The sequence below is a fragment of the Aquarana catesbeiana genome, linkage group LG02, assembly GCF_042186555.1.
Source record: "Aquarana catesbeiana isolate 2022-GZ linkage group LG02, ASM4218655v1, whole genome shotgun sequence".
Lineage (NCBI taxonomy): Eukaryota > Metazoa > Chordata > Amphibia > Anura > Ranidae > Aquarana > Aquarana catesbeiana.
This window is the reverse complement of record NC_133325.1, coordinates 96,073,142-96,100,154: the sequence shown is the minus strand read 5'-3', so window position 1 is coordinate 96,100,154 and position 27,013 is coordinate 96,073,142. Positions and strand designations below refer to the sequence as shown.

The 27,013-nt window shown below is 43.6% G+C and overlaps 1 protein-coding gene across 3 annotated transcripts in view; it reads left to right on the top strand.

Annotated features, from left to right (window-relative positions):
• ATP7B (ATPase copper transporting beta) overlaps nt 1-27,013 on the top strand; it is a 158,042-nt gene that overhangs the window by 111,265 nt on the left and 19,764 nt on the right. For all 3 annotated transcript variants that reach the window (XM_073613247.1, XM_073613248.1, XM_073613246.1), the window contains 5 exons: nt 9,511-9,665; nt 9,764-9,898; nt 12,411-12,605; nt 14,731-14,913; nt 18,877-19,072. In XM_073613247.1, the coding sequence (XP_073469348.1) occupies nt 9,511-9,665; nt 9,764-9,898; nt 12,411-12,605; nt 14,731-14,913; nt 18,877-19,072 (864 nt within the window). The remainder of the gene's footprint in view (nt 1-9,510; nt 9,666-9,763; nt 9,899-12,410; nt 12,606-14,730; nt 14,914-18,876; nt 19,073-27,013) is intronic.

The following is a 27,013-nucleotide window of genomic DNA, read 5'->3' as shown; positions in this document are numbered from 1 at the left end:
ACAGACGCTACTGCGCTTTCTGAATGGCCCGTCTTCTGGGACACACACACACAGGTCCCAGAAAAGCAGCGAGGGGGGGGGGGGGGGGGGGGCGATGATAACGTATCTCGCTGTGGCGAGGTAGAACAGAAGTCCTGCAGGAAAACAAAAAAAGGTAAAAAACCACAAAAAAACATCCGAAAACGAGGAGGGGTGCGGTGCTCGATTAAGACCTAGTTTCAATTTAGCCTGGAACTCCACTTTAACAAAGTACAAGATATTAGCCACGCAGGGAATTAAGTGTTTATTACATCCATCTACTCATTGGGGTTGATTTCTAAAGAAGTAGAAGCTAGTCACTTAAAAATTAAAATGTATACCTAGCTAAACAATTTTGGTGAATGTGGATTATGCTCAGCAAAAAAAAATAATTTACTTTGAGATAAACAATCGTTGTTTGAAAAGTTTTGGAACCCCTGCCTCTCATATCTACAATTACCATCCGGATTGAGGCGGACATATGGATGGACAGTAGCGGACCTCCAAATGGGCCCCCCCCCCCCCTTTTTTTCACTTCCTTCCTCCATTTCCCTCTTCTTCTTTGCAATTTAACCTCCACCCTTCCCTCTACTTTTTTTAAATTGAAGAATGTTGTTCACACAACTGTATATTCTTGAAGCGCAACATAACAGATATATTTACGGGGTACTATACTATAGTTGGGTTTTGTCAGTTTCCATTGTCCTTTTTACAAGCTCTTTACCCCTTTGTTCTTTTTTGGGTTCATAGGAGTCCTAGGTGATGTTATCTATATACTGAACTTCTTACAACATGACTGTGTTCTTTGATTATTGAACCTTCCTTCATTGCATGTTCTATATCAATAGACCATTGCGCACAATCTTAGGAGTTTTGTACTTGCCCTCCTTTCCTTTTCGTTTTTCTTTTGATTTTATGTATTAGCATGCACTGTTGTATTCCCTTCTTTTTGGAAAAAATACAATAACAACAATTGAAAGAAAAAAAAATGAGGTGAAGTTGCGTTAACTTTTAATACTCTAAAATATGCAAAAAAATATGAAAGGACTTTTACTTTCAAGTGATGGGATTATTAAAGCTGTGTTGTTTCTCTTTATTTACTGCTAACAAAATATGTCCATTGTAGAACAGTACACTGTCTTGTATTTATGTATGCTTCAATACATTTTTTCATCTGTTGACAGATCAAAGAATACAATTCTTTTTGTTTTTTATATTTCTATGTACTGCTTATCACATTATATCATAGTTAGCCAGTCTTTGATGGCTTGTATTATTTTACATAAGCATAACTCCCAACATTTTGAGATGGGAATGAGGGACACCTACTAACAAATGTATGTAGGCATAGGACATGCCCCCTGCCACACCTTCTTAAAGGAGAATTAACCAAAAAAAGGCTAATTAAATTCACAAGGACTTTTTTTTACCACTACTATTCCTTTATGTTGGCTTTTAAAATGTACAAATGCAGCAATTTAGAAATTGGATGAAAGGTTTAGCACTGGGAAACACTTTTTGAAAGAAAAAAAGTGCATTTTATATACAACTATATAGATCAGACCAAAATGAGGGACAAATGAGGAGGAATGAGGGACAGAGGGACATTGCTCCAAATCAGGGACAGTCCCTCCATATCAGGGACAGTTGGGAACTATGCATAAGTACTTACAAAATGGCATTGTCACAATATAATAACTGTACCCATCAAATGTCAAATAAGTTCTGTGGTATGTAAAGGTGTACACATCATATTGTTATAATGACCTCTTGTGGTCAGAATAGAAAATCACATCTAACAGGAGCATCGTGAACCTACCTAGCTGTTGATGGAAAAATTCCATCATTTATTCATCCTAGATTGTAAGCTCTAATGAACAGGGCCCTCTGATTTCTCCTGTATTGAATTGTATTGTAACTGTAATGTCTGCCCTCCTGTTGTAAAGGAGTGCGCAAACTGTTGGCGCTATATAAATCCTGTATAATAATAATAAAGAACACAGTGATTTATTTTTATCAGCATCTCAGCCAGTTCAAAAAATAGGTGTTTTTTGTTTTTTTTAATAATCAAAATTTTTATTCATTTACATAATACATACTTATTCATTTATATGATACATCATACATTAACATTCATTCAGCTTACTATACCCCTACTTTCAACCCAAAATCCAATAACAAGACACCAATTACCCCATGTATCCCATTTAACCAGGGTAGAACAAAAAAAAAAAAAAAAAAAAAAACACAATCTTCCTCCTTGTTAGTATCTCCAACCACCCCTATCCTTATATTGCTCCAACTCCCTTTCCCCAACATACAAACGTGAATAACAATATTATAAGTTGTAAGTGACTTCCCCAAACTATAACACAGAAAGAAAAAAGAAAAAAGAAAAAAAAAAAAAAAAAGTAACCCCTTTCCCCTTCCCTGTCCCCTTCTCCTCTCCTCTCTCCCTCTTCCCCCTTTCTTCCTTTCCCCTTCCCTTTCCTTTCCCTTCCCTTCCTTAATCTTCTGTGATTCTTCCCCCTCATCTTTAATACCACTTTACTCAACTCCTCCCCCCATATCCAAACGTGCTTAACTACGTTTATACAGTGAGTTTCCCCTTCATTCAATACGTGTCTTAGATCACTATAGACCATAATCAATAAATTGTGCCTCTTTCCCTCCCCCCTTTCTTTAGTATTGGTTTAACTCTACTCTTCCCCCCGATGTGTAGACCTAATAGACTGAATTATACAGTGAAATCCGTGAAATCCCCCTTCTTCTGAATCGTGTTATAAATCATTGTGATCATTATAATTCCTATTTATTTAAGAAGAAAGAGAAGAGAGAGAAAAAAAAAAAAAAAAAAAGGGGAGAAAAACAAACCCCCTACCCCACATTACCCTCACCACTCAGTGTTAATTAAGGGAATCAGGGTGAATGGAAGACAAAAAAAAAAAAATAATAAAAAAAAGGGGAGGAAGACCTCCCTCGGAAAAATGAGACCATATATCCATACATTATCTTACCCCCCACCCCCTTTACTTAATTGGCATTGGAGAAGTCATGTTAATGTTTAATTCTTTCTTTCTGGGCTTATCTTATTTCTTAATGACTATACCGTTTCTACTTCCATTATCCATTATTAATTCCCCTCTTCCGTTATCTCCCTGTCGCACTGTTCCCATTTTGCCCATATAATTTCAAATTTCTTTTTTTTGTTTTTAACCACATGAACCCACCTCTCAGCTTCCTTTATTATGTTAACCTCATTTCTCCACTCCATGACTGACGGGCTCCGATCCCGCCTCCAGTACTTCGGGATCAGTTTTTTTGCTGCGTTTAATAAGTGTGGGGTTATGTTTTCCCTATACTTTTTGACAGATCTAGGGTTCCCATGGAACAAATATTGTATGGGCCCGAATTCCAAGGGATCCACTGTTAGTTTCTCAATCCATGGGGCCACTGATTCCCAAAATGATTTAATTATTGGGCATGTCCACCAAAGATGGAGAAATGTTCCCCTCTGTCCACACCCCCTCCAACATCTATCGCTAGATACTGAGAAGATTTGTGCTAGTTTTACTGGTGTCCTATACCATCTCGCCAGGAACTTATATGCCATCTCCTGCACTTTTGAGCTTATAGATGTTGTGAATGTTAACAATATCATTCTATTAATTTGTTTATCTGTCCATACTTGGCCTAGCTCCCTCTCCCACTCTTTTACAAAGTATGGGGGTGTCCTTTCTTGTTCCTTTAAAATCATTCTATACATTCGCGATAGCATATGTCCAGACTCTGAAGTCTGTACACACTGCCTCTCAAATGTTGTGAGTGAATTCATGGGTCTTAATGGTTTAGATTTCTTGAGAAAACTCTTCATTTGGTGATGTTTCCATTCTGCCATTCGTATCTTACCGAATTTCATGACCATTTCTGTCAGTGATAAAAGGGCTCCATTGGGAGCAAACTTGCCACATCTAGTATTCCCATCCTGACCCCATGCCCCCAGACTACCCGTCTCCTCCCCTGGGGGGAACCAAGGAAATCCCTCCAGAGGAGCCAGAGGGGAGGTCTGGGGGGCATATCTACGCTTACTATTCACTCTATCCCATACTTCTAATGAATTCAGGGTCATCGGTGATGTCCATTGTGACAGCCCCCTCGATGACCCTTGGATCCATGGAGCTCCTGCCAGGTTTCTTCCCGCCATTGACATTTCTGCCTGTACCCATGGTTTCCTCTTTAGGTCCTGGCACCAGTCTACTATTCTTACTAGAGTCATGGCCTTATAGTAGGTGGATATATCCGGGAGTCCTAGGCCGCCCTCGCCTCTGCTTCTTCTTAAAATATTATAGGCTAATCTAGGCCTCCTGTCATTCCATACAAAGGACACAAATAGCCTACGCACTTGCCTAAACAGAGTCACTGGCAACTTGATTGACACTGTGCGCAGTACATAAACTATTCTGGGCAGTATGCTCATTTTTATGGCACTGATTCTTCCAAACCAAGTCAGAAATTTACCCTTCCATTGCTTTAGCTCTTCTGTTATTTCTTTCAGTAGTGAGCCATAGTTACGTTCATACAATAGTTCATAGTCTGCGCTAATTTGTACCCCCAAGTATGTCAGTGACTCCTTATTCCATATAAATGGATACATCTCTTTCAGCGACCTCTCCATCTCCGTTGATATATTACTAGGAAGGATGGCTGATTTCTCAAAATTAATCTTGAAACCAGACACCCCTCCGAATCTTTGTACTTCCGCCATCAGTGCGGGTATAGATGTCTGAGGAGCGGAGAGAAAAAATAACAGATCATCCGCATATGCTGCTACTTTATGTTCCATATGTCCTATGTATGTCCCCACTATGTCCTCGTTCTTCCTAACTCTGCGTAGAAATGGTTCCATCACTAACGCAAATATCAAGGGGGACAGTGGACACCCTTGCCTAGTACCGTTTTGTATGTTGAAGCATTCGGATACTGTCCCATTAACCTTAATTCTTCCTCTTGGTTTCCCATATAGTGACATGATCCATCCTAGCATTTTTCTCCCCAGACCTATCCTACCCAGTACTGCTCTTATAAATCCCCAGTTCACTCTGTCGAAGGCCTTCTCGGCATCCATCGACAGAGTGATACCTGGGGCTCTATCCGGACCATGTCGCGTCCAATGCAATACATGGAGAGCGCGGATGGTATTGTCCTTGGCTTCCCGTCCTTTTATGAACCCCGTTTGATCTGGATGTACCAGATCACCTACATATTCCCGAAGTCTCGATGCCAGGATTTTTGCCAGTAGTTTTGTATCGGAGTTCAGCAGAGAGATAGGCCTGTAGTTAGCACACACCTGGGGATCTTTTCCCTCTTTTGGTAATACCGTTATATATGCCATTAATGCTTCTGGAGAGAGTGGGTTTGCAGCATCAATGGAGTTAAAATAACTGCAGAGAGGTTTTACCAGAACTGGGAGAAATTTCTTATAATATGAGTTTGTCAGCCCGTCTGGCCCTGGGCTTTTCCCGGGGGGCAAGTCTGCTATCGCTCTACTCAACTCTACAACCGTGATTGGACGCTCCATATCCTCTGATACCTCTTTAGGTATTGTGGGCATAACAGCACTCTCCATGTATTCATCGATCTCATTCCTCCTTTGATCCTCGCTTTCCCCTCCCTCAGATGGTTCTGTTTTATCAATGTTATATAATGCTTCATAAAATTTACCAAATTCTTTAGCTATAGCTTTTGTGTCCAGTATCTTCTTGCCTTGCACTAATAAGCTATGCACGTGTCTAGAGTCCTGTTGTTTTTTAAGTTGTTTTGCTAACAGCTTTCCACATTTGTTTCCTTGTTCGTATGCTCTGTTAGCAAAAAACCTGATCTTGTTCTTTGCTCTATATTCTAGGCATTGTGAAAGCTCTACTCGTAAGCTTTACAAACACCTACCATCTGTTTGGTTGAGATTTTCCTTATGCTTTATCTCTAGGGCCTTAATCTTCTCTAGTAGTTCGTCTATCTCTCTTTTACCTTCCTTTTTCTTGTGCGCACCAATGGCGATTAGCTCCCCTCTTACAACTGCCTTATGGGCTTCCCACACCAATTGATCTGACATTCCTTCTATTTTATTTATTTCAAAATATTCCTTTATCTTAATACTTAGATTCTCCACTGTTTCCTCCTTATCTAGCAATGACTCGTTCAGCCGCCATATTCGTTCTGAACGAGCCATTTGAGTTGGTCTAATGGTCAGAATTATTGGAGCGTGGTCGGATATAGTTATTGGTTCGATTGTACTTGTGTTAACATTTCCCAGGTAGTATTGATCCACCAGAAAAAGGTCCAGCCGTGAGTACATATCATGTGTTTTAGAGTAGTAACTAAAATCCCTAGTCCCTGGATGTAGAGCTCGCCAGCTGTCCACAAGATGTTGTGCGCATAAGGTTTGTTTAACTCTTTTTATGGCTCCAAAAGACAAAGCGGATCTACCCGTGGATGTATCTGTACTTGGATCTAGCACCATATTGAAGTCTCCTCCCACCACTACACATCCCTCCTTAAATTCTTCCAGTTTTTTAAACATTTTAACCAAAAAGTTAACAGTCCCTTCATTGGGTGCATATATCGAAGCAAAGGTATATCGTCTCCCCTGTATTTCTCCTTTTACAAACAAATACCGACCTTCTGGGTCGCATTGTACGTTCTCCAATATCCAGGGGCATGTTTTCTTAAATGCAATTGAGACCCCTCTTGCCCTAGCTACTGGGGATACCGCATGATACCATTGCTTCAGTATATTCTGGGGCAGGCCTGAAATCGAGCCGCCCCCGAAGTGGGTCTCTTGCAAGAGAATCACATCAGCTCCCAGATGTTGCAACTCCACCCATAGTCTCCCTCTCTTATTTGGTGAGCTCAACCCCCTCACATTATATGAAAGTATTTTCAATATTGCTGTCATTTCCTTTTCTCCCAGAAACCCCCTGCTCCCTTGCCCTTAATCTCTGTCTTCCCCTCTGCCACTCCCCCCCCCCCCCATTACCTCCCCCTTTCCAACATTCAGTACCTCATTAAACACATACTTATGCATAACATAGCAAAAAAGAAAAAAATACATCCCCTTTGTGTTATAAACATAACCCTTACATACTCTTCTCCCATACAAAAAAACTCTCTTTAGGGGTATATCTAAAAATCGGGCGGGGAGCCTGCGCATATCAACACCTCCCATGCGCATGCTACCCCCCTTCCCTGCATTCCGCAGGATTACTCTCCCCTTTAATTGGGGTTGGCCTATTGACCTACACAAGGTCCTCATTTTCCCTCAAGTCCCCCCCTCTGTTCCCCCCTCCTCCCGGGCTTCACCCTGCAGAACTCTTCCCAGAGAGAAAAAAAAAAATATAACACAAAAAAAACTGGGAAAAAAGAATAAAGAGAGAAAAAAAAAAAAAAAAGTCCTCTAAGTCCTTCTTTGGGCTCCACCCCTGTTAACCCTTGCCGGTACTTCCTGCCACTTTTCTGTTCGTTGCAGGGGGGGCCTTGAAGAGTTTATTCTCCAGTCCATAAAGTCCACCTTTGGGAGGTCTAATTTCTCTATAATTAAATTTAAATCATCCTTTGTTCGCAGGGTTGCAGTTTTCCCGTCCCTAGAAGCTGTTAGGCTAAAGGGGAACCCCCACCGGTATTTAATATCGGCCTTTCGTAGGGTTTCTAGCAGTGGGCGGACCGACCCTCGTTTAAAAAGAGTTCTTTTTGAGATATCTGGATACAGTGCTATGTTTGAGCCTTCAAATGTAATTGTAGGAATATTAAGAGCTGTCTTCATTATGTTTTCTTTCACGGTGTATTTGTGAACTTTACAAATTACATCTCTAGGTGTATCAGCTTTTGTATTCTGGAGAGGGACCCGGTGTGCCCGATCTGTTGTAAAGGAGTGCGCAAATTGTTGGCGCTATATAAATCCCGTATAATAATAATAATAATAATAAAGAACACAGTGATTTATTTTTATCAGCATCTCAGCCAGTTCAAAAAATAGGTGTTTTGCCCTAAGGCAGCTAGCAGATGCAGACCTTTATTTTTTTACTATTTTTTTTTACTTAGATAGACTCGAAGATAACCAGATGTAAATATGTGCATCTGTTTATATCTACCTGCTCATAGGCCTAATTGACAGGCAAATCTAATGGGAACTTCCATGTGAAAGAGGCTTAAGGCTGGGTTCACACTAGTGCGAATTGGATGCATATTTACCCCGCATCCAATTTGCATGTCAGGAGATTGTGACCAGATCTCAATATAGCTAGTTCACACAGCTCCGGGGCGGCTGCGGAGCGGTTTGCAAAAGAGTCCTGCGTGTCTTCTGGTCCGTTTCAGGTCCGAATTCAGCCAAAAAACCCAAACCCCTGCAGTGAGCCGCTTCGCACAGCAGTGTGAACCCAGCCTTAGACTTCTGCTGAACCATTCTGTATGGGCTTAATATGCCCCATACACACGGTCGGACTTTGTTCGGACATTCCGACAACAAAATCCTAGGATTTTTTCCGACGGATGTTGGCTCAAACTTGTCTTGCATACACACGGTCACACAAAGTTGTCAGAAAATCCGATCGTTCTAAACGCGGTGACGTAAAACACGTACGTCGGGACTATAAACGGGGCAGTGGCCAATAGCTTTCATCTCTTTATTTATTCTGAGCATGCGTGGCACTTTGTCCGTCGGATTTGTGTACACACGATCGGAATTTCCGACAACGGATTTTGTTGTCGGAAAATTTTATCTCCTGCTCTCCAACTTTGTGTGTCGGAAAATCCGATGGAAAATGTCCGATGGAGCCCACACACGGTCGGAATTTCCGACAACACGCTCCGATCAGACATTTTCCATCGGAAAATCCGACCGTGTGTACGGGGCATTAGCCTGTTAAAACCTGATCTCCTGCTGTTTAACGTACAACACCCAGCCGAATGAGTCTGAGGTGGGATAACTTCCCTGCCCCTCCCTCTATGGAGCCATATGAATCTGCAGGCATAAAATGAGCAGGAATGTTCAGGAGTTTCCCATTATGCTCTGTAAACAAGGCACAATGGAAGCACCCAATATTAAATATGTAATGGTTCAAATGCAGTTTGCATTCAGGTACTTCTGAGTTGCTTTGTTTTGCTTCTGATTTTTTGCTGCTCAAGGATTTTTCTTGAGTTGAGTTGCTTCATACTGCTTCTGAGTTGCTTCTGCTTTCACATTGACTGGTACTGACAAGAAAAGCATTTTAGAAGCAAACAAATTAAAGAAATTATTTTAAAGATCAGCTTATAAGTAAAAACTTAAAAACAAATAATTTTAAAGCCATTCTTTGTTCCATTTGATTACCTTGTGCTGCTTTATACTATGCCAAATTAAGTCAAATCAGCAAAGTCCTGAATTTAGAATAGTAATCAAGTTTTGAAACTTACTTGCAATTTTTCATATTTTCCCATATTTTTAAATCATGTGTTATCTAGGTGAGCCTATGCCTGTCAGAAAGAAGCCAGGCAGCATTGTCATTGCTGGGTCCATTAATGCCCATGGCTCTGTGCTGGTTGAGGCAACTCATGTGGGCTCTGAAACCACCTTGGCACAAATTGTGAAGTTAGTGGAAGAAGCTCAGATGTCCAAGGTAAGGATACATTATGCTGTATTAGATGAGTATACCCTGAGTGCATTTGGAGTGTCACTTTGCAGAACCTTTCTTATAAATTTGCTTTTATATTTCAGGCACCTATCCAACAGCTGGCTGACAAAATCAGTGGATACTTTGTTCCTTTCATAATTATTGTTTCCATTGTCACACTGATTTCCTGGATTACAGTTGGCTTTCTTAACTTTGATATCATAATCAAATATTTTCCAGTAAGTTGAAATAATGCATTATTTTATGAAATCATTATAGACTGTAAGATACCTGTTGTCACTAAAAGATTCCCATTTACATGCTGATTAGAAGCCAGATTTTACCTGTAATTAGTCACATATGGGGCATAGCTGCCTGACTTCTCCTATAGACAGAGATCAGCGCTGAGATTTATTGGTAGGGGGGATATGGGAAGAAATTGTGGAAAATCAGTGTATGTCCTGGTGTGATTGCTTCCATTGATTTTGTATAGTCAAGAAGTTCAGCTGGACTGGAGGCAGAGTTGCACTATATGACTCGATTGTTTAGTGTATGTATAGTATTTGTTCAGTGTATGGGTCATTTTGTAACCTGTGTTGCATCCCCATTACCTTCTCATTTTACTTTTACCTCCCCACAAATATATTTCAGAACACAATATTTGTCAATTTTTCAATTAAATGTCTGATCTGGTAGACAAAAAAAATAGGTTTTCACATGTGGCAGCAATCATTTTTCTAATACAGGATATGAAATGAAGCAATTAATGTACTGCTATGTACAACACTTACCATGTTTAGTTCAAGACCAAGTTAAATTAGGTCTTGGTGCCAACAACTTAGCGTTGACATTTTTTGGAGTTGAATGTTCTTTGCCAAGATCCAGTGAAAACTCTGCAGCTCCCCTAACTATGGCTTATGAATTGCCTCTTATACTAAAGTATCCCCTAAACCCCTCTTTTGTCTGAACCTTTAATAACTAACCTAAACCTAAGAAAAAATGTCTTATCCGTAAACCACCCGACACTAATCTCTTAAAGCTGAATTCCAGGAATTCAACTCCTTTGTAACAAGTGAAGGCACACTATGAGTTAAGTCCAAGGAGCTGCGTGACATCTCCTTGGCTTATTTCTATCATTTACATCTGACAGTTTTATTGGATTCCCAGAAGACAATTATCACTGTATTTCCATGAGCCCGACGCTGATGCTTCAGGTCTAAGCACCTTCAACATTAGAGTCAGTGCAGCTGCTATGCCTGCCCCTCCCCTCCTCCTGCCCAATCACAGAAGCCTTTGTATTATGTGAACTCACTCACAAAATACAAAGGCTTCTCTAAATGGGCAACAGAGAGGAGGGGAGGGGTGGGCATAGCTGCTCTGTGTGCCTCTGCTCTTTATCCTCTCTCACGGCCCTGAGTGTCAGTGTATGCAGAACCATAAATCTGTCAGATATAAGAAGTGTTAAGTTCAGGAGATGTCATGCACCTCATTGGATTAGCTCATAAATTCAGCTTTAACCTGTTCATTAATAGAAAACCCTTAGCACCAGTGGCGGTGCGTCCATAAGGGCGCACGGGCGCCGCCCCTCTCTCCAGCCACCCCCTCTATCACCAATAGATAGATTCATGCATTGCATGAATCTATCCATGGCCGCCGCTGCCACCCCTATTTAGGCGCCCGGCCCCTTTTCGGGCGCCGGGCGCCTGAATTACAGCGGTGGGGGGTGTTTTTGAAGCACTTGGTTAGAGCCATAGGCTCTAATAGGCGTCAAAAAAGGTAAACAGCGAGCGCCATGTGTTAGAAAAGCAAATGAATATTCGCTTTCCTAACACTGAACCGCCTCTCCGTCAATCAGGTGCTCGCGTCTGTTACCTGTCACCTGATTGGCTGAAACGACAGGCGCTGTGATTGGACGCCTATCAGGTGTCCAATCATAGGAGAGGACGGGAGGGGAAGACGGGAGAAGACATCAAGGACATGTAGGACAACGCCCGCCGCCATCACCCGCTGCCCACACCAAGACGGGGTAAGTGCCGGGCAGACAGCAGAGGGGGGGGGGGGACCCAGTGGCAGCATTCGATGGGCACAGTGGGAGCATTTCATGGCACAGTTGGAGCATTTGATAGACACAGTGGCATCATTTGCTGGCACAGTGGGTGCATTTGATGGACACAGTGGGAGCATTTGATGGGCACAGTGGGAGCATTTGATGGCACAGTGGGAGCATTTGATCTAACTCCAGTAGTGAACCCCTAGCACTTAAAAAACACCTAAAACCTAATCCTAACCTCCCAGTGATCCTGCTCCATTTTTACTTTAGAAATGAGGTGGGGGCAACAGGAAAAGTTGACCTAAGCTGCTCAGCTGAGCTGCTGAGAGAATCACATGAACTACTTCAGTTTTTCTGCTGTGAAAAGTGAATTCACTTTTGTTAAAAACAGTAGAAACACAGTGAAAAGTATAAAAATAAAATTAAGCTTTTTGTGAATGGTTGAGCAGAATGGAAGGGGGAGAACGAGCGACTCTTCTCTGAACACTCACTCGTATTACTGTGTACAACAACATTTTTAGCATTCACACCCACCCTCCAGATATGTTTGGTAAAGGATTGGACATAACCATTCATAAAAAAAAGAAAGTATTTTTTTCCTTGCGTTTTACTTAAAAAATACCAGCATCAAGAACGAATCAGTCTATAGAATGTAAAGTTTCTGTTTTGATGGTAATGTTTTTCTTTGCATCTACTTTTAGGGTTATAGCAAAATTTTATCTAAGGCTGAAGTGATCATCCGGGTGGCATTTCAGACTTCCATCACTGTGCTGTCTATTGCCTGCCCTTGTGCCCTGGGCCTGGCCACACCCACTGCGGTGATGGTAGGTACTGGAGTAGCTGCACAAAATGGCATTCTCATCAAAGGCGGAGGACCGCTAGAAATGGCACACAAGGTTGGTTTCTATCACACTAGAGTTTTCTGTAGAATTGTTAATTAGTTAGGACACGCTTACTTTGTATTTTAAAGCCTAAAGATATATACAATAAGATCTGTCTGTATTTCAGACATAAATGATTTATAGATTAAAGTATATTTAAAGGCAACATGTTTTAAATTTGGATAGGGTATAGAATCGTTAAAACCCCTGTCAGGTTTCTTTTTTCCATCTGTGTCACATAGGGAGATTCCCCTGTACATCCCGTGATGTAGACTGCAAGAAGTAAAAGAAAATTTCTCCAAAGTAAGGGAAATATACATTTAGTCAGTTGTCATGGAGTTGTCAATATAACAGTTGTCCCCATTGTGGGCTTTCCCCTCCATTCCTCTTCTTGTGACACCAATTTTTGGCTCTTCCTTGACTTTCAGTTCCAGTGACATAGTCATCAAGCCAAATAGGGAGTGTAGCAGTAAAAATCTAGTAGATTTTCTAATGTCTCACCATGCTATGCAAAAAAAGTCTTGGCTTTGGTTTTAGATACACTTTAACAGGCTGCATCATATCCAATAGAACAAGGGTTCTCAACCTTTTGGCTGTGGCCCACAACCGTCCTCCTCTGCAAAGCCCTGGTTTCCTGTCTACTCTGACAGCTAGACTTTAGCTGTTGGAGGCCATAGCTTGACAGGAGTGTGCTGTTCTTGCAGTCCTGCTGGCTCCTGGAATGAGGGGGGAAATGTGGGGGTCCTTCTGGCCAGCTGTGGCTGCACTGAATGTCTCACCATCCCAGAATATTGATGCCCACTAGGGCCGCAGCTTCCCCTACTTGTGCAAAGCAGCTGCCAGAGCTGACTGAAGGGAGCCTTGTGTCATTTCCCTTGGAGGGCCAGTGGGAGTGCAGGACAGCAACAATCTTGGTGTCATAGAGGATATGCTGTGCAAGCCCAAACATGCCACACTGCAGTGGAGACCCATCTGCAGGTAGGAGTGCAATCTGGATTTGGAGGTTGAATAGGAGCTTGCTGATCAGAAAAAAAAATACCCACAAGCCTCTTGTAGCCACCAGGTTCAGCTGATCTGCAGCTCACATGGTGAGTTGGCAGGAAAGGGTTCAATCTACTACTGCGATGTTGTGCGTGATAGTTGGCCAGTTTAGGGTATGCACTCACTTTCTCATTCTTTTCCTAGGCTCTTAATACCTATTGATGGAGCCACACACCCTCATCCTCTGCTGTTTGCTAGGCTCAGTACTGGTCCAATGATCGGTCTTTTTGCATTAACAACCAGTTTGAAATTACTTCTTGCAATTTTGTATCCATTCTGATTGCTGTGTGAATTCATGTAACAAGTCACTGTGTAAAAATGTATGCCCCAGGGACATTACATTAAAAATGAGAATTGAAAATGCAGAGAGAACTGGAGTTGTAACCAAGAGAAAGCAGTCATATGCCATCTTATATTTGGAGAATCCTTAAACAGGAATTTGATAGATTGCTGTGGGGTACAAATACAGAGTAGGGAAGGTTTAGACTGGGGTCGGTAACAGATCAATCTCAATCTACCTATTGATCATGGCCCCATTGTAGCATGGGAGGTTTTGAAAGAATTTACAGGTCCCTGATCTGCCTAAGGTTGAGAACCGCTGCACTGGAACATAGACCTAGCCACCCAACACAAGTACTGGACACCAATATATTGTCCAGTGTGGCACCTGAAGTCACATGTACACATTCAGTACATTTATTTATCTTGCCATTAGACAAAACACGTGTCAGCATCTGAAATAAAAATGATTTATTTTATATCTACCAACCAATCAGTTGTCAAATTTCATTTTCAAGTCTGCAATAGAAGATCAACAACATTTTATTTGGTTTGATCTGAACAACAAAACAGTTGAAAGTTCACACATTTATAGACAATGTGTTTGATTCACAGATCTTTAACACAAGGATAAGGCTCTCAGATCTCATGGTACTCCGCAGAACATAATTGTCACCTTATCCTGTTGTGTGAGCTTTGTGAAATGAGACTAATGTCTTTTGTAAGCTAGCTACAGACAATGCACAATGTCATAAATGAGCAATATCTTGACATGAAGCCACACCAACTTGAAAAGTGTGATTATGTTTTTTTGTTGCAGATAAACACAGTGATGTTTGATAAGACCGGCACAATAACACATGGGGTCCCCAAGGTTATGAGAGTGCTGCTACTTAGCGATACGTCGCGGATCCCTCTGAAAAGAATGCTTGCAGTGGTCGGGACAGCAGAGGCCAGCAGTGAACATCCCCTGGGAATGGCTGTTGCTAAGTACTGTAAAGAGGTACTAAAAGTTGGTCTTACACAAATTCTAACATGAAAGAAAGGCTATTACTTACTAACAGAAAAGTTATCATATTAAAGTGATTGTAAATACTTGTTTTTTTTTCTATTAAACAACAAACATGTTATACTAACTTGCTCTGTGCAATGGTTTTGCACGGGGAACCCCCCATCCTCCTCTTCTGGGGTCCCCCTCCGGTGCTTTTGGCTCCTCCCTGCCACCAAGTGCCCCAATAGCAACCCGCTTGCTATCGGGGCACTTGTGTGTGTGTGTGTGTGTTTGCTCCAGAGCCCTACTCTGTGTGTCTATTGACACACAGAGCACAGCTCGGCCCTGTTCCCCTGCTCTCTCATTGACTGTTATTGGCAGCAGCTGGAGCCAATGGCTCCCACAGCTGTGTCTGAGCCAATTAAGGAGAGAGCTGAGAGAGCCTCGGCTCATGTGCACATCGCTGGATCGAGATTAGGCTCAGGTGAGTATAAGGAGGGGCTGGGGAACTGCATGCAGAAGATTTTTTTACCTTAATGCATATAATATATTAAGATAAAAAGCCTTCTGCCTTTATAACCACTTTAATTTAGATTTACATAACTACAAGGAGGAGGTTTTCTTTCAAAGGAAGCCTGTCATGGGAGAAACATGGTTTTGGCCTTCTGAAAATGCTAGCTCCTCTCTGGATTCAAAACACTTTCTGAGCCACTTTCTGGAACAAACAAACAGTCAGTAAAGTCCAAGTGACGTTAGGACTCCTGACCTGAATAGTTTTTCTGGATCATTGACTCAGAAAGTCAATGAACTAGCATTTCCAAAATATCAGCAATGGTAACTTTGGTATGACAGGTTTCCAGTGGTATGTACCATTGGTGGTAGTGAACTTCCCTTTCTTGGCAAGGCTTGGCATTTATGTGCAGTACTCCTTGTGGAAGAACTTGCTCACTCCATAATGGCTACTAGGCACTACAGGGAGAATATCAATTTGTGCCACCAGAAGTGTAAACAAAATAACATTCTTACCAAGCATTGTTTTTCTAGTAGGAATCCAAAGATGGTATGTTTTAATAGTACAGTTTTAATCAGACATAATAGAGGTTGTGATGGTGCTCTACAATTGCATAGAAAACCCCTTTAAAATGGCAATTTATTTACAGTATTCATGTGACAACACTGAAGAAATGACACTTTGCTACAATGTAAAGTAGTGAGTGTACAGCTTGTATAACAGTGTAAATTTGCTGTCCCCTCAAAATAACTCAACACACAGCCATTAATGTCTAAACCGCTGGCAACAAAAGTGAGTACACCCCTAAGTGAAAATGTCCAAATTGGGCTCAAAGTGCCAATATTTTGTGTGGCCACCATTATTTTCCAGCACTGCCTTAACCCTCTTGGGCATGGAGTTCACCAGAGCTTCACAGGTTGCCACTGGAGTCCTCTTCCACTCCTCCATGACGACATCACGTAGCTGGTGGATGTTAGAGACCTTGCGCTCCTCCACCTTCTGTTTGAAGATGCCCCACAGATGCTCAATAGGGTTTAGGTCTGGAGACTTGCTTGGCCAGTCTATCACCTTTACCCTAAGCTTCTTTAGCAAGGCAGTGATCATCTTGGAGGTGTGTTTGGGGTCATTATCCTGTTGGAATACTAAATACTGTCCTGTGGCCCAGTCTCCGAAGGTAGGGGATCATGCTCTGCTTCAGAATGTCACAGTACATGTTGGCATTCATGGTTTCCTCAATGAACTGTAGCTCCCCAGTGTCGGCAGCACTCATGCAGCCCCAGACCATGACACTCCCACCACCATGCTGACTTTAGTAGTGAGAAAATAACATCCTGCACTCTCACGCCTCAGATCAGCCCCAATTCCTGCACCTTGACACCTCAGATCACTGCTTCCTCCTGCAAATCTGTTCCACCATTATACCCCCCTGCTCATCTGTCCCACCACTGTACCCCCTGCACATCTACCCCACCACTGTAACACCCTACACATCTGCCCCACCACTGTACTACCCTGCACATCTGCCCCACCACTGTACTACCCTGCACATCTGACCCACCACTGTACTACCCTGCACATCTGCCCCACCATTGTACATCCCTGCACATCTGCCCCACCACTGTACCCCCCCTGCTCATCTATCCCACCACTGTACCACCCTGCTCTTCCGTCCCACCACTGTACCACCCTGCTCATCTGCCCCACCAATGTTCCCCCTTTCTCATCTGCCCCACCACTGTACCTCCCTGCACATCTGCTCCACTGCCGTAACCCCATGCTCTTCTGTCTCACCGCTGAACCATCTTCTAACACTGAACTTATCTGCTCATCTGCCCCACCACTGTAACCCCCTTTCTCTTCTGCCCCACCACTGTACCTCCTGCACATCTGTCCCACCACTGTACCCCCTGCTCTTCTGCCCCACCACTGTAACCCCCTGCTCATGTGTTCCACCGATGTACCTCCTTTCTCCTCTGTATCCCTCTGCTCCTCTGCCCCACCGCTGTAACCCCCTGCTCATCTGTCTCGCCAATGTACCTCCTTTCTCCTCTGGCCCAACACTGAACCCCCCTTCTTATCTTTCCCACCATGGTAACCCCCTTCCTATCTGGCCCAACATTGGAAACCCCCCTGCTCATCTGTCCCAACACTGTACCCCTCTGCTCTACTGTCCCACTGCTGAACCCCCTTCTCATCTCTTCCACCACTTTACTTCCCTGCACCTCTGCCCCACCGCTGTACCCTTCTGCTCATCTGTCCCACCTCTGAACCCCTCCTGTTCATCTATGATATGCATGAAATGCAGAGTGGTGAAAGAAAGCAGAGATGAGACACATCTATCTGTCCTGGCACACTCATTCCAATGATCCAACTCTCGCATCCAGCCCACGGGCTTGTATGTGATGTATGTAATGTCACAGACAAGCATCCAGAATGAATGCGCAATGATGAACTCAGGTCAGGGGCATTTTCTGAAAGCAGTGGGCCTTCGTGCAGGATCGTAAGTTGGGCCCTCGCAGCTGAGAAAAAGTTTGGCGCTCTGCTCCACAGAAAAAGTTGGGTGTGATTTTCATTGCTCTGAATACTGTCTGTAGCTTAAAGGGACACAGAGTGCAGGGGTTCAGTAGTAAGTGACGCAAAGGTTCAGGAATAATTTCAACAAAGTTCCCAGAAGCTCAACAGTAATTCCACAAACTGTCACCTGAGTTGTGGTTTTCTCAATCACAGTGAAATCTCTTCTTTCTGAGATTGGTAGTGGCAACCAAGCGAGTCATCTTCCTCCAGATGGTGGGTGGGGCTAGCAGAACTGCGATTGACTTTAGCAGTGACCAATGACAGTCCTACTCCTCCTGGAAACAGGGACCCCCCTAGCAGAACTGCACCCAATCTCTTCCCCACCACAAAAGCTGACGATCGCAGCTACAGCACAGTTATAGAACCAAACAATGTTTCCCATGTTTTACAATGTGTGGGGGCACAGTGCCTCCCCCTCAGTGCGGTGTGGGGAACTCTGAAATTGGAATGCATTAGTGTCTCCCTGACACTTCCCTGCGCTGCTCTGCTGATGGGGAGGGAGTCGAGTGCCGGCAAAAGAGGATTTGTGTGCCGCAGGTTGCCTACCCCTGCTGTACACTCACTACTTTACATTGTAGTAAAGTGTAATTTCCTTAGTGTTGTCACATGAAAGGATATAATAAAATATTTACAAAAATGTGAGGGTGTACTCACTTTTGTGAGATACTGTATATGTGACTTAAAGTCAGCATTAGAAAAATGACTGTTGCTAGGTAAGTTCAAATGATTTGTTTCATTTTATTTTCCATAGCTAATTACGGTACTGAAAAAATCACCTCTAATATGTGCTGCTCAGAGTGGTAAAGCTGACCTTAGTATTACTGATAGACAATAAGCTAAGGGAATTTTTGGTGCATTTATCAAGAGTCTTCATAATTGTGTTTTTCTAGGAGCTTGGTACAGAATCTCTGGGTTATTGTTCGGACTTCCAGGCTGTTCCAGGATGTGGGATCCGTTGTAAAGTGAACAATGTGGAAAGTGTCCTGGTGCAGAGTGAAGAGGGTCTGAATGAGCACAATGTTTACAAAAGTGGACTTGGCCATTCGCAGGATGGTAGCAGTTTGATCATTACACCTGAATTACAAGGTATGTTTGTAAGCCCACTCACAGAAGTAGCATTTGTATGGGAAAAAATAAAACTGTCATAGGGCCATCTCCCTGTTAAACTTGTCAAGCTGCTTGTGAAAATATTTGCCACTAGTCATGAATGGACATCTGATATATAAAGGTAGGCCAGCAATAATATTCGAAGGATTACGAATCTCATGCATCACTAGGTACGGCCCCTGGCTTTACTGCTGTCATTGGATATCAGAAAGTCTTTTGATTCAGTTTCCTGGTCATATCTCTTCTATGTCCTCACCAGATGGGGCCTCTACCCTCACCTCATGACCTGGATCTTAGTCTTTTACGCCTCCCCACAAGCATATGTGTAGCACCCTCTATCAGTAGGTAGGTGCTAGTAAGGGTTAGTTTACTAGTGACAGTCGGCACAGGAAAATTTAGGCAGGCCTATGCTGCAAGCTAGGCCTGTCTGTTTTGATCTGGGGACTGGGAGTGGTCAGAGTAGCAGTGGGTGTGACCACCTGCACTTCAGTTCTGAGGCGCCTCCCCTGCTTCCAGGGAGAAGATTCTGGAAGAGGGACTGGGCCTGAACTGGAGTGACAAGCAGCTTGTGTGTGAGCCCTGATCAATCCCCAATCGGTATTGGCAGGGGGCGGGCCTCATATATAAGCTGAGGTGATATGCCACTGGGGGGGAGAAGTCGGCTGAGTGAAGTGAGGAATGGAATGCTAGGCAGCAGCAGGAAGCCATCCCCATCTGGGGGGGGGAGTGCGCCGGTTGCAGGAGGAGACCCGGGAGAACTGTGAGGGAACATTGCCTCTACACGGTCATTGGCAATGTCTCTGCCACCACACGGTCGGATGGTAGAGAACTCCTGGAGCAGAGGGGCAGGTGAAGCTGACAGAACGCATGGTCTGGTCAAGTTCCTCATCAAGGACTTAGGGCTGTGGAAGGGCGGTGAGTGTTACCACAGTGGAGAGCTGGAGGAGCCAGGAAGTCTGTGAGGGAACTTTGCTTTTACACGGTCATTAGCAGAGTCTTCATCATACACACGGTGGATGATGGGGAGTCCTGGATCAGAAAGGAGACTGTGGGATCTGTGTCAAGTCGATATGGCCTGAGGGCACATGATTTGCAAGTTGGGCTGGCAGGACACAGTAGTCCATTACCTAAAGTCATGCTTTTAACCAACTAGGCCTCCAGGGAGATGTTCTGCAGGCCTCAGGCCTAGTAGCAGTGAGCAACCAGAGTCAGTAAAGGGACTTATTCAGAGTGGGCCCCTATTACCCAATATAAGAAAATGTACATACTTAATTTCTGTAACTACAAGTGTGTGCAGGATGAAACCAGTGTGGGTAGAAGGAACCAAGCTTTGTGCAGGAGGGAAGAAGTTTCTGAGAACATTATTTCTACACGGCCAGAAGTGGTGTCCTCATTCTCTAACACGGTATTGAATGAGGAATCCTTAGAAGCAAATAGTCTGCGGAAGGAGAGCAGAGGAGGAGCAACAGTCTGCATGGAGATGCAGGAGGAGATTTACATTTAATGTTCATGTGCATCTAATCTTCTGGCTCTAACTTTGTGCTTTTGTGCTTCAATTATAAATTTTATGGCAATGATTAACCACTTGACCACTGGGCACTTAAACCCCCTTCCTAACCAGACCAATTTTCAGCTTTCGGTGCTCTCACACTTTGAATGACAATTACTCAGTCATGCAACACTGTACCCAAATGAAATTTTTGTCCTTTTTTTCACACAAATAGAGCTTTCTTTTGGTGGTATTTAATCACTGCTGGGTTCTTTATTTTTTGTGCTATAAAAGAAAAAAGACAGAAAATTCTGTAAAAAATGCATTTTTCTTCATTTCTGTTATAAAATTTTGCGAATTAGTAATTTTTTCTTCATATATTTTGGCCAAAATTTATACCGCTACATATCTTTGGTAAAAATAACCCAAATCGGTGTATATTATTTGGTCTTTGTGAAAGTTATAGAGTCCACAAGCTATGGTGCCAATCTCTGAAAATTGATCACACCTGAAGTACTGACGGCCTATCTCATTTCTTGAGACCCTAACATGCCAGAAAAGTACAAATACCCCCCAAATGACCCCTTTTTGGAAAGAAGACATTCCAAGGTATTTAGAAAGATGCATGATGAGTTTTTTGAAGTTGTCATTTTTTCCCACAATTCTTTGCAAAATCAAGATTTTTTTTTTCTTTTTTTTTTTTTTTTTTTCACAAAATTGTCATATTAGCAGGTTATTTCTCACACACAGCATATGCATACCACAAATTACACCCCAAAACACATTCTGCTATTACTCCTGAGTATGGTGATACCACATGTGTGAGACCTTTAGACAGCGTGGCCACATACAGAGGCCCAACATGCGGGGAGCACCATCAGGCATTCTAGGAGCACCCAGGCCAATTCTGACATGTCTCTCCTACATGTAAAAATCATAATTTATTTGCTAGAAAATTACATAGAACCCCAAAACATTATATATATATATATTTTTTTAGCAAAGACCCTAGAGAATACAATGGCGGTCGTTGCAACTTTTTATCTCGCACAGTATTTGCGCAGCAATTTTTCGAACGCGTTTTTAAAAAAAAAAAAACAGTTTTGTGCTTAAAAAAAAAAACAAAACAGTAAAGTTAGCCCAATGTTTTTGCATAATGTGAAAGATGAAGTTATGCCAAGTAAATAGATACCCAACATGTCACCTTTCAAAATTGCACACGCTCGTGGAATGGCGCCAAACTTCGCTACTTAAAAATCCCCATAGGAGACGCTTTAAAATTTTTTACTGGTTACATGTTGTGAGTTACAGAGGAGGTCTAGGGCCAAAATTATTGCTCTTGCTCTACCGATCGCAGCGATACCTCACATGTGTGGTTTGAACACCATTTTCATATGTGGGCGCAACTTACGTATGCGTTCGCTTCTGCATGCGAGCACAAGGGGACACGGGAAACATTTTTTATTGTTCATTTTACTTTATTTATTTTAGTTTGAGGCTTTTTTCCAAAAAATTAATTTTTTGATCACTTTTATTTCTATTACAAGGAATGTAAACATCCCCTGTAATAGGAATATGGCATGACAGGTCCTCTTTACAGTGAGATATGGGGTCAATAAGACCCCACATCTAACCTCTAGGCTGGGAAGCCTGAAATAAAAAAATAAAAAAATGATCCTGGCTTCGATCGTAGCGGTGAGTCGGTAGAAGCACCTGAGGGCGGCGAGAGGGGGGGGGCGGCCCCTCTCGCCTCCCCTAAGAATGATCAAGCAGTGGAACAGCCGCTATGATCATTCCCATGGTGTAGGGAATCGCTGGCTGAAAAATCTGATATGTGAATGATGCCTGTAGCTGCACCCATCATTCAGATATCCCCGCACAAAGTCAAGGACGTCGTATGACGGCCGGCGGGCGGGAAGTGGATAAAACACTTTTTTTAACACAAAGTTGTCCATTTATACAATATTTCTAACACATAACATGTACATACCAAAAATGACACCCCAAAATAGATTCTCCTACTCCTCCTGAGTACGGTGATACCACATGTGTGAGACTTCCACAGCCTGGCCACATACAGAGGCTGAGTACAGCCAAGTATGGCTGAGTATAGCCGAGTATGGCTGAGTATAGCCGATTATGGCTGAGTATAGCCGAGTATGGTTGAGCATGGCAAAGTATGGCTGGGTATTACCGAGTATTGCGGGGTATTGTGGGGTATTGCGGGGTATTGCAGAGTATTGCGGGGTATTGCGGGGTATTGCAGGGTATTGCGGGGTATTGTGGGGTATTGCAGAGTATTGTGGGGCATTGCAGAGTATTGCGGGGCATTGCAGAGTATTGCGGGGTATTGCGGGGTATTGCGGGGTATTGCAGAGTATTGCAGAGTTTTGCGGGGTATTGTGGGGTATTGCAGGGCATTGAAGAGTATTGCAGAGTATTGCGGGTCATTGCAGAGAATTGCACAGGGTCATTGCAGAGTATTGCACAGGGTCATTGCAGAGTATTGCACAGTGTCATTGCAGAGTATTGCACAGGGAATTGCAGAGCATGGGGGGGATGGCTGAGCATGGATGGATGGATGTGACTGTACATGTCACTGAGCAGCGCTGTGGGCACTACACATCCAGCCCACAGCGTGGCTCCCATCCGATCTCTCCCCCTCTGTACCGATCGGTACAGAGAGGGGAGGGAGGAACCGGCGTCATGAGATGACGCCGGTTTGTTTACATGTGATCGCTCCGTCATTTGATGGAGGGATCACATGGTAAACGGCCGCGATCTGCGGCCGTTTACCTGATCCGTGATACGCCACGTCCTTTGGACCCGGCGGTCACGGATGTTCCTGTGTGCGTGCTCCAGGGGGCGCGCGGGAGCAGTTTTCTGGAATCACGTTATATGACGTGATCCCAGAGTTATCCAACCGCCCTGCAGCCGTCATTTGGCTATGGGCCGGTTGGCAACTGGTTAATCCTATGGGCATCCCATATTCCAATCCCTATCCAAGTTGTACCCCCCAATAAAACAACAAAACAAAGCTCGCAAAAGACTGTTTATTGTCTCTGGAAGTAATATATGAAGTTTGGCAGTGGGGTGATTTGGCGGATTGTTTGTTACTAGCTGCAACACCATGGCTACATATGGTAAATACCAAGCCTTTAATTCTTCCTCTTCTTTTCTTATTAGAAGGGGTACATACCAGGGGTGTCCACTTTCTCCTCTTCTGTTCACACTAGCTATTGACCCACTCTAGCGATAAAAATACGAAATAGCAAAAACATCCCAGGAATCACATTAGCTGGAATCAGGCATAAAATTAGTCTGTTTTGTAGATGATGCTATTTTGTATATAAGCCAACCTTCCACCACCCTTAACCTATTAGATATTCTATTACATTTTGCTTCTCTGTCTGGCCCAATGTAAATAGCCACACACCAAAGGCCTTCAACCTGACATTACCCACATGTACTAATCTTTACCTACAACAAATGTAGGATTTCCATTGGTTTCTCACTCCCTTCCCTATTTATGGATACAACTGACAAAGTCCTATGACAACCTATTTGCTACCAAATACCCTCCACTTCTGCATAAATAGAAATGCATGTTAGCAATGTAGATTACATACCCAGTCTCCTGGTGGGGAAGAGTAGCCTCCATTAAAATGTCTTATTCACCCAAAGTCCTTTATTACTTTAGAGTTCTTCTGATTCTCTTAGGGGTTTGGGATAATGTTAAATACTCAGGTGGTCTTCTCTCCCCACACAAACCACTTATGTTCTTATTTAACCCAGCATTCCCTCCAGTCTTGAAACCCCTATTGCTTTCAAGGAATGGTTTCCAATTAGGCACCACCCGAATCAATGACAAACTTTTTAAAGCGGTAGTAAACCGCGTTTAAAAAGCAAAACAAAACTGGTTCCCCCCCAGAGGGTAATGTCATAATGTGCTAGTATGCACTGCGTACTAGCACATGACCAATGCACAATGACATTACTCCCATGCGTGTGCATGGGAGTCAAGGCTGTGGCACAGCTCTCTCAATGGACGGCATGAAGTCCATTGAGAGAGCAGTGCACATGCAGCGGTGACGTCACCGGCTGCTTCACATGTAAATATCTCCTAAATGGTACACGCTTAGGAGACATTTACTGTGCCTACAGGTAAGCCTTCTTATAGGCTTACCTGTAGGTACAAAACAACAAAGGGCATTTATTCCCACTTTAATACTTAAAGTGAATGTAAACCCGATTCATAAAATTTGACCTAGGCACATATATCTGTAGCAGGGCCAGATTAACATAGGGGCTATTGGAGCTGCAGCACCAGGCCCCTACAATAATTTAAGCCCTGGCAGACCATATTCACTGTAACTGCTATTTTTTGTCACTTGTAAACACAGAAGCCCGGCCCGGCGCTGCTCCCTCAGAACCTCCCTGCACCACACTCGGACACAGACACAGCTGCCGGGGCATGGATATGTTATGGGCATCAGAGGGCTTCCTGGCTGAGATACAGCCTGGTGCTCAAATGCCGACACCCCCTACCGGACGATCTCACTACCGGCTGCTGCAGCTGTCCAGTGGAGGAGAGGCAGAGCCACAAATGGACTGTGTGGGAGGCTGAGACTGAGTGCGTTCCCAGTGTGAGGTGGGGGGGGGGATCCGTTTGTGCAAAGGTGAGGGGAGGGGGGGTCCATTTGTGCAAAATTGATGGCAGTGGGAAAGCAGGACTCACAGCTGAAGCAGCAGAATGCAGAGCTTAGCTTGTGAGGGAGGGTTAGGAAGTGGCTGCAGAGATCTGTGAGAGAAGGAGAGAAGGGTGCAGATGTGAGCTTTGGATGTGGGGGCAGAAGTGTCTCCTGTGCATAGCAAACCTCTGAATCCAGCATTCTGTATATTACGCTCTTCTGAACCCAGCGCTCTGTTTATTATGGTCTCCTGAACCCAGTGCTCTGTGTATTATGCTCTTCTGAACCCAGCGCTTTGTATATTATGCTCTTCTGAACCCAGCACTCTGTGTATTATGGTCTCCTGAACCCAGCACTCTGTGTATTATGGTCTCCTGAATCCAGCGCTCTGTGTATTATGCTCTTCTGAACCCAGCACTCTGTGTATTATGCTCTTCTGAACCCAGCGCTTTGTATATTATGCTCTTCTGAACCCAGCGCTCTGTATATTACGCTCTTCTGAACCCAGCACTCTGTGTATTATGCTCTTCTGAACCCAGCGCTTTGTATATTATGCTCTTCTGAACCCAGCGCTCTGTATATTACGCTCTTCTGAACCCAGCACTTTGTGTATTATGCTCTTCTGAACCCAGCGCTTTGTATATTATGCTCTTCTGAACCCAGCACTCTGTGTATTACACTCTCCTGAACTCAGCACTCCATGTATTACACTCTCCTGAACCCGGTGCTCTGTGTATTATGCTCTTTTGAACATTATGCATTTCTGGTTTTATTGAACAATGTCCCTTTAAGACCCTCCCACTGTACAATTTAGCCACACCCACCATATGGCGTGGTGTGCTTCCCCACAGAAGGGGAGGTTCCTGCACCTATTCTCTGAGAAGAAAAGCCCTGGGCCCAACCGCCCAAAAACAAAACAGGCAGCGCATCGGAAAGCAATTGGCCAGTAGGGAGAACTCTCCCCTGGCCTGACTGGTCCTGCATTTCGCATGTGCCACCTGGGCTGGGTGGTGGGATTAACAATCGGCAGCGTGGGCAGTCCTAATGGAAGCCTAGTATCCAGCTTCTGTAGTGTTGTGTTAGGTCTGCACAGCTGCGCCATTCAACCTCACCTCAGGGCGCACCACGCACCGCGATGCAGGGCTCTTATGGAAGCCTGGGTTTTCCATAGCATTGGCCCTGTACCTCAGGGCACACGCCATCACACAGCCCTTAAGGTCCACCAAAATCCTCAGCACCAGGCCCATAATGCTCTTAATCTGGCCCTGATCTGTAGTATTTACTTATCTCCCTCCAAAGCCCTAAGTCCCGTGTATTTCTGCTGATTCGTTCCTCTGTTATCAACGTGATAACTTCTGACAAGTTCTCCTTGACGGGGATAAAACCAGCCTGAGATTTGTGTCAGAGGAGGGGCTCTATAAATAGATTAGCAAAGACCTTGTCTTGTCACAGCACAGCTCTGAAAGTATCTTCCTTCCTCTGCCTATGTGGAGTGGGGGGGTGTCCCTTTCCTCCAATCAGCTGTCACACAGTGTAAGCACAGACACCACTCCTACAGCAGAATGAGGAAATAAAAATTCTAACACAATGTAAGAAGTCTAAAGAATATAGCAAGCTGAAGACAGCAGATATACATGTAAAACTTATGTAGGGAGATTTGTTTCATCCCTGTGTATTATCTGAGGCTGTTCACTTCACTGGGTATAGGAGAGGGTTTACATCCACTTTAAATATTCTGCT